The sequence below is a fragment of the Myotis brandtii genome, unplaced genomic scaffold (assembly GCF_000412655.1).
Source record: "Myotis brandtii unplaced genomic scaffold, ASM41265v1 scaffold253, whole genome shotgun sequence".
Taxonomy (NCBI): domain Eukaryota; kingdom Metazoa; phylum Chordata; class Mammalia; order Chiroptera; family Vespertilionidae; genus Myotis; species Myotis brandtii.
The window spans coordinates 977,702-985,950 of NW_005359590.1; the positions used below are offsets into that span (position 1 = coordinate 977,702).

The following is an 8,249-nucleotide window of genomic DNA, read 5'->3' on the forward strand; positions in this document are numbered from 1 at the left end:
CGTAGGATTAGTTCCTGGTGCTGCGGGCGAGTTTTCTCCCAGCCCAGGGCTCTGAAGCCCGAAGTGCGCGCAGGCTCAGTTCCAAGGTGCTCGCGCACTTCCAGGCCAAAGTTCCTGCAGCGCTGAGGCCCCGGCAAGGGGTGGATCTATCAGTTAGTTACTCTGGCGCTGCCCGCGAGCCTGCGGGAAGGGGGGGTGGGCTCTGTTACTCACGGATCTGCCGCGGGGATCTCCGAACTTTTGGTGTCCGCAGGTCTGTAGCTGTGGTCGCAGGTCTCTGTCCCCAGTGGCTGCAGGGTCCTGGTATGCGTCTGAGATCAGACTGGGTGGTGCTGAGGCCAGGATCCTAGTCTCAAGCAGCTCTGTTTCCCAAGATGGCGTGGTCGCTGTGCCTGGGCTGGCCGCCTAGGAGTGTCCGCGCCGGGAGCTGGACTCCGCCGCCTAAGACTGCCCGGTTTAGCAGCCCCTTAGAAGACCTGCAGAATCTAGCTGTCCCTAGCTCATACACACACACCACACACGTCCACACACTCCTCTATCACTTCCTTGCACTCTCACACTCTCTCCCTCCCTACCTTCCTGCTGGTCGCCATTTTTTCTTCCCCCTTAAGTCTGATTTTAATCGCTTTAACTGACAAGCTAACAAAAACCTTTAAAAGTACTAAAGCACAATACAAATTTACAATGGTTTCATCAAATAAGGACAAACACTTTAAATAATTTAATAGTCAAGAAGAATGCAAGGAGTTAATGTAAAACCACAAAAATACAACAGTGCCTTCTACTGATAAGGGACAGTACTACCACTTTAGCCCTTTTCCCCAAAAAGTCTGTTCTTACAATTCTGAATTTTAAGATTACACAAAAACTTGTTTTCTAGTTTGGACTTTTAATATACTTTTGATATAATTTACCTTTCAACTATAATTCAGCTAAAATTTCAAATAAAATTCAAGTATAAATTTCAATATAAAAAAATCCAACATCAGTGTATTTCTTTTATTAATTAAAAAAATATCATGCTAGCCCAAGCTGGCATTGCTCAGTGGTTGAGCATGGACCTATGAGCCAGGAGATCTGCAGGCTCAATTCCTAGTGTGGGGTGTGCAGGAGGCAGCTGATCAATGATTCTGTCTCATCACTGATGTCTCTCTTCCTCCTTCTCCATTCCTCTCTGAAATCAATAAAAATATTCTGATATCTATAGTTCCTGGTACATAGGTAATCTAAATTAAAGTATTATAAAAATGGACAAATGTGAAATAAATACAGTAAAAGTAAAGCAGAAATAAATTGAAATATGACTACAATTTCATTTGGGAATAGCTGACATACACTTTTGAAAAGCTGGAGAATACTCTGTTAGAAATTAACATAGAGTTACCAACTCAAAGCAGAATAAAGACTTCCCTAAAGGTCCTAAAAATCAACTAATGCCACTAAGGCTTCTGATTACAACATTTATTCATATGTATTTTCATTTTAAACTAAAATTCAAACTGGAAAAAAAAAAGGGTTGGAGCTTTTAATATTTCTGCCATAAAGTTTCTGAAATTTAAGTCTGGAGCTGGTTGGTGCTCTGTATTAGAATATGTGAACATTCAAATACTGTATTTGCCAAACATTAAAAGTCTTCTATTATATGCAAAGAAACAGAATCATGACTGCCCACTCCCTTCCAAAGATGCCCATATTCCCAATTCCTTAAACTATGAATGTTACCTTACATGGCAAAAGGACTTTGCAGATGTGATTAAATTAAGGATTATCCAGGTAGGCCCAATGTAATCACAGCACCCTTATAAGAGGGAGCAGGATGATCAGAGATGTGACAATGGAAATAGAGTTAAAGAAAGACTGAAGACGCTATGCTGTTAGATTTGAAGATAAAGGGACAACGTTAAGGAATACAGGCAATCTCCAGAAGATAGGAAAGACAAAGAAAGAAATGGATCTTGCCCTAGATTCCCGAAAAGAATCTGTCAACAACCTGACAGTAAAACAAATGGCTGGGCTTCTGACCTCCAAGACTGTAAAATAATAAACTGTGTTTAAAGTCACTGAGTTTGTGGTAATTTGTTACAACAGCAATAGGAAACTAATACAGGTACAGTACCATGTAGGAAGTAAAACTGAGTAAGAGCTTACAATTTAGTGGGGCAAATAAGACATAAGTCAAAATGGAAAGTGAATGACTTAAAAGGTATAGAGTTAAAAACTATGAAAGTTCAGAAGGAAATGCTAATTGGTATTTGTGCTGGATCTTATAAGGATGAGCAGGATTTAGAATGTGTAGAGAATAGAGTGAAATGGCATATTAGTCAAAGGAATATGTAAGCCAAGAAATCGAGGAAGTAAAAAAGAGACGTAAACAGGAGCCAGCATTAATCTAGTTTGGCTGGAATATCAAGCACATGAATACTGGCTGGACACCAGTTATCAAAGGCCTTGAATACCAGGCTAAGGAGCCTGGAGTCCCTTTTGGAGAAAAATGGAAAAGCAATGATGCTTCTGAATATAATAGGAGGTGCTTTTTTGGAAACCAACCATAGCATTCTAAAACAGATTTGTTTTAAAAAGTTAGCTTGATGGCCATGCTGATGAGAATAGAGGGTGATGCTAAAAGACCAGTATGAGAGAGATTATAATAATCTCTGTAGAAAATGACAAGGGACTGAATTAGGGCAATAGTAGTGGGAAGGCAGAACAGATACAATAGACATGGAAAAAATAGATGGGAACAGGATGGCAAGAAAAGGGACTCAAAGATATCAAAAAGGCTTAAAAAAGCAATGATTAAGAGAACTAACTGACAGCCGCATAAGAAGGAACAACACAAAACACAGAGGGTGGAGGTAAGACAAGATAATCGGATCTTGCATTTAGATATTGGTAGGCCTTTCAAAATGAAATGGTCTAATGAGAGGAAACGTTATTTTTTTTATAGATATTAGTATTTAAAAGCGTCCTATAAGTATCTGTAATAAAATGATTATTACATATAAATAATATATTTTGACCTATAATGTATATCAGCACTAGACATATGTTTCAGTCTCTTGTGAAATGACCTGCTGCAATCAACATTCTGAAATCCTATCAATTCTTGAACACTAACAATTGAACTTGAAAGGCTAAGGTACAGACTGTGAAAGATGAAAAATTTATTAATGTAATAAATACTACTTTTTCAGAAGGCATAAAAATGCTTTCTCCAGAAGACACCATTTCTAAATTCTAAAAAAAGACAAAACAAAAATCTAAATACCAATGAAAGACAGTGCTTTTAACTTCTTATAATAATAAAAAGGCTCTAATTTTAGAAAAGAAAATTCTTTCCCAGACAATTTAGGAGTTAGGGGGGATGGGAGATGGGTATTAGACACAGAAGAATGGTTACCAAAAATTAAGTGTTTAAATAGATACTGAAAAGGAACATGAAGATATATAAAACTTAAAATGAACCAAAAGTAAAGACAAAGAAACAATCTGGTATTCCCTATATTTTTACACTCCTTTCCCAAATCCCCCCTCCTCTCTTTAAAACATACATTCCCCACAAAACATACCGTTATCTCCATATTCAAGTCTAACGGCTAAACCAAGAAGCCAGTCAATTGCTTCTTGTCGATATTGAATCTTGAAAGGACAGCTAACATCTGTGAGATACTGTTGAGAGAAAAAAGAAAATCACTTTCATTATTGCTATAAAGTCACAGAATCAAAAAATGATAAAATTAAAAGATACCTTAGTTTGGACCTCAAAGAATTTCTCATAACATTTAAGTGTACCACCTTAAGTGAAGTATTTCCATCATGCTTTTTGAAATTTTTCTTTTGCAGATTCCAGATTTAGAACAACTTCCTCATTGAATAGATAAAAAAATTGAGGTTAACACTTGCCAACATCTGGGACCTGAATCTAAGCTTTCTGATTCCAGGTCTCAATACACATAGAGCAATTAAATAAAAAGGACTCTAAAAAGAAGAACATAAAAATAAAGCAAGAGATAGAATTTTTAGTTTGAGGACATCTTCTGGAAGAAGCAAGGAGAAATAGCAAAAGATAAAAGAAGCTAAGATGTATGAATTAATATGTTGCTATTTAGACAAGAGAGCTCCAGAAAGATAGAAAAAAATGCAAAGAATGTAGTGTTTTTAAAACCACTGGAAATAAATTTCTTAGATTTCATTAAACATAGAAGAAACAAAATGGAAGAGATTGGAGATTAAAAATGGCGGCAGAGTAAGTGTATGCTTCACGGACATGCTCCCAGGAACAAACTGGTATTACAACTAAAATACTGAAAAACTTCCGGAATAATCTACGGAAAACGGAAAACTCGCAGGAGAACCCTGACACCCGAGACGGCAAATGGAGACAGCATAGAGACTGGTAGGAAGGATGGCGGTGCGAAAGGGCTGGCTGGGCGCCCATAGAACTGCAACTGAAGTCCTGGAGAGATATCTCAGCTGTGGGGGGTTGCCACTGAGAACTCTGGGGTCCAATCCCTAAGCTGCCCGCCCCCCCCCCCCAAGCAGAGAACACCAAAACTGAGGAGGGCACCCACATAACATCTGGCTGTGAAAAGCAGCAGCGTGCTGTCTGCCAGAGAGTAACAGCTGAAAATTTAGGCACCCTCTTAAAGGGCCAACGCACAAAATTCCCTGTGTAGCCACCCACCTTGTGCTCCGGCAGAGGGAGGGTGAAGTGGACTGGATCTGTGAGAGCAGAAGCCAGGACTGGGAACTGGGGATAGAGCTCAAAAGGCAGACATCCCATATCACTCAATCAGAAAACCAAAAAGAAAAAACAGGAGGAAAGCTTCAGTGTGCTGTGGAACAACGTGAAACTTAACAATATAAGAACAGCAAATGTGCCAGAAGAGGCAGAATGGGAGAAAGGCATAGAGGAGGTGTTTGAAGAAATAATGGCAGAAAACTTCCCTAACCTGGTAAAGGAAAAAGGCACAAGTTCAGGAGGCACAGAGAACCCCAAACAAGAACTCAAATAGGCCCACGCCCAGACACATCATAATTAAAATGCCAAAAATTAAAGACAAAGAGAGAATCTTAAAAGCAGCAAGAGAAAATTGTTACCTATAAAGGAGTTCCATAAGGCTGACACCAGAAATTTCTCATCAGAAACTCTATAGGCCAGAAGGGAATGGCATGAAGTACTCATTAGTCAGACTCATCAAGAAACAAAGAGAAAGGACCCAAATAAATAAAATCAGAAACGAAAGTGGAGGAGTAACCACTGACACCACAGAAACATAAAGGATTATAAGAAAATTCTATGAACAACAAGCTGGACAACGTGGAAAATACAATCTCCCAAAACTGAAACAGGAAAAATGAAAAAACCTGAATAGGCCAATAACAACTGATGAAATAGAAGCAGTTATCATAATACTCCCACCAAACAAAAGCCCAGGTCCGGATGGCTTCACAGGGGAGTTCTACCAAACATTCAAGGAAGAACTAACACCTACACTCCTCAAACTATTTCAGAAAATCCAAGAGAAAGGAACACTTCCAAACTCTTTTTATGAGGCCAGCATTATCCTAATTCCCTAACCAGATAAAGATATTACAAAGAAAGAGAATTAAAGGCCAATATCCCTGATGAACATAGATGCTAAAATCCTCAACAAAATATTAGAAAACTGTATCCAGCAATATATTAAAAAGATCATACACCATAATCAAGTGGGATTTATTTCAGGGATGCAAGGCTGGTACAATATTCGCAAATCAATAAACGTGATACACCACAAAAACAAACTGAAAGACAAAAATCACATGATCATATCAACAGACGCAGAAAAGGCATTCAGCAAAATCCAACATCCATTTTTGATAAAAACTCTCAGCAAAGTGGGAATAGAGGGAGCATATCTCAACATGATAAAGGCCATCTATGACAAACCTACAGCCAACATCATACTTAATGGGCAAAAACTAAAACCATTTCCTGTAAGAACAGGAACAAGATAGGGATGCCCACTTTCACCCCACCTGCTCGACATAGTACTGGATGTGCTAGCCATAGCGATCACAAGAAGAAGAAATAAAAGGCATCCAAATTGGAAAAGAAGTAAAATTGTCATTATTCGCAGATGACATGATATTGTACATAGAAAACCCTAAAGACTCCATAAAAAAACTACTAGACTTAATAATGAATTCGTGAATGCTTACTTTAAACAGCTTGATGGAGAAAATTGTGGCTAAAAAATTCACATTTATGGCCACTTTGCTTTGGCCCAGGAAAATCCCCAGGAAGGCTGCTTTTTTATTCTTTTAAATCTTTTTTTAAAAAAAATATATTCTTATTGATTTCAGAGAGGAAGGTAGAGGAAGAGAGGTAGAAACATCAATGAGAGAGAATCATTGATTGGCTGCCTTCTGCACTCCCCACACTGGGGATTGAGCCCACAACCCAGGCAGGTGTCCTTGACCAGAATCGAACCCAAGACCCTTCAGTCCTCAGGCTGATGCTCTCTATGCACTGAGCCAAACCAGCTAGAGCCAGAAATTTTTTATATAGTAGTCCCCCATTATCTGCAGGGACTATGTTCCAAGACACTCAGTGGGTTCCTAAACCCTCAGATAATGCCAAACCCTACAAATATATATACAGTGAGGCCTTGACTTACGAGTTTAATTCGTTCCGTGACCGAGCTCGTAACTCGAATTACTCGTATGTCAAATCAAAAAGTGAACGAGTGAGACACGTGATGCTGGGCTGATGTTGTGGTGTTCACTGTGACGTTCGCTGCGCCAACTAGCGGTGGGGTATCTGAAGCTGGCTCGTAACCCGAATTTTAGCTCGCAACTCAAAGCAAAAAATTGGCCGAGAGACGGCTCGTATCTCGAAAAACTTGTTAGTCAGGACACTCGTAAGTCAAGGCCCCACTGTATATATGTGTATGTGTACATGTGTGTGTGTGTGTGTGTGTATATATTACACCTATGATAGTTTAATTCATAAATTAAGTACAGTAAGAGATTAACAATAGAACAACTACAACATTACTGCAAAAAAAGTTATGTGAATGTGATTTCCCTCAAAATCTTACACTGTATCCTCTTCTTGTGATGATGTGAAAGGATACAATGCCTATATGAGATGAAGTGAGATAAGTGACATGGGCATTCTGATATAGCATTAGGCTACCATTGACCTTCTGTCAATTAAGGGTTACTTGAACACAAGCACTGTGATACCATGACAGTTGATCTAGATAATGGAGATAGCCAGTAAGTGAATAATGGGTGAATAGTATATACAGTGTGGTTATGCTGGAAAAAGAGATGATTTACCTCTGGGATAGGGCAGAACATCACAAGATGTCACCATGATACTCATAATAGTGTGCAATTTAAAATTAATGGATTATTGCTGGAATTATCCATTTAATATTTTCAGAAAGTGGTTGACTGTGAGTAACTGAAACCTTGAAAAGTGAAACCACAGATAAGAGGGGACTACTGTATTCTTCAAATACCCTCTGTATGGGAAACTTTGTATACAGTCTTATACACATGAATTGGCCGAAAATAAGGTGATATAACTATAAAATCTTAATATATTTCAAAATTTAAAGAAGCCTATAAAAATTTTCAAAAAAACTTTTTAGGAGCAAAGGAAAATAACCTAGTAGTAGCAATAACAGTAGTAGAGGCAGTGGAATAAGCATATAGGATTTGCTTAGCATTTGCTGTGGGCCAGGCACTCTGTAAACAGGTATATTATAACTGATTAACAACACAAGCCACCACTATGAAAAAGGTACCACTGTTATCCCCATTTTCTGCAAAAGTGTTATTAAAATTAAACTAAGTCAATGTAAAAATTATTCTAGCCACAAAAATAAGAGATACATTCAGGGCCTTTTAGGATTATTTCTATTGTACACAACAAGAAACATGTGTGTACGTTAAATATAATCATAAATAGGACAATCTTCATTTTCAAGCATATCGATGTATCATCCATACTAACAAAAGGGTAATATGCAAATTGGTCACAACACCCTCACATTCATGACCAGAATGCTAATTAGCCACAACCAGTATGCACATTGAACATCACTCCAACACACAAGATGGCCGCCCTCTAGTGGTCAAAGATGGCCACCACAAGATGGCCTGCAGGGGAGGGCAGTTGGGGGCGACCAGGCCGGCAGGGGAGGGCAGTTGGGGGTGACCGGGCCAGCAGGGGAGGGCAGTTGGGGGCAACC

The 8,249-nt window shown here is 38.9% G+C and overlaps 1 protein-coding gene across 1 annotated transcript in view; it reads right to left on the reverse strand.

Moving 5' to 3' along the window:
* Nucleotides 1-8,249, reverse strand: part of LOC102262079 (chromosome unknown open reading frame, human C14orf166) — a gene marked incomplete at its 5' end in the record, with an annotated part of 24,435 nt that overhangs the window by 14,859 nt on the left and 1,327 nt on the right. Inside the window, one exon of the mRNA XM_014540982.1 lies at nucleotides 3,570-3,669. Within this exon, the coding sequence (XP_014396468.1) occupies nucleotides 3,570-3,669 (100 nt within the window). The remainder of the gene's footprint in view (nucleotides 1-3,569; nucleotides 3,670-8,249) is intronic.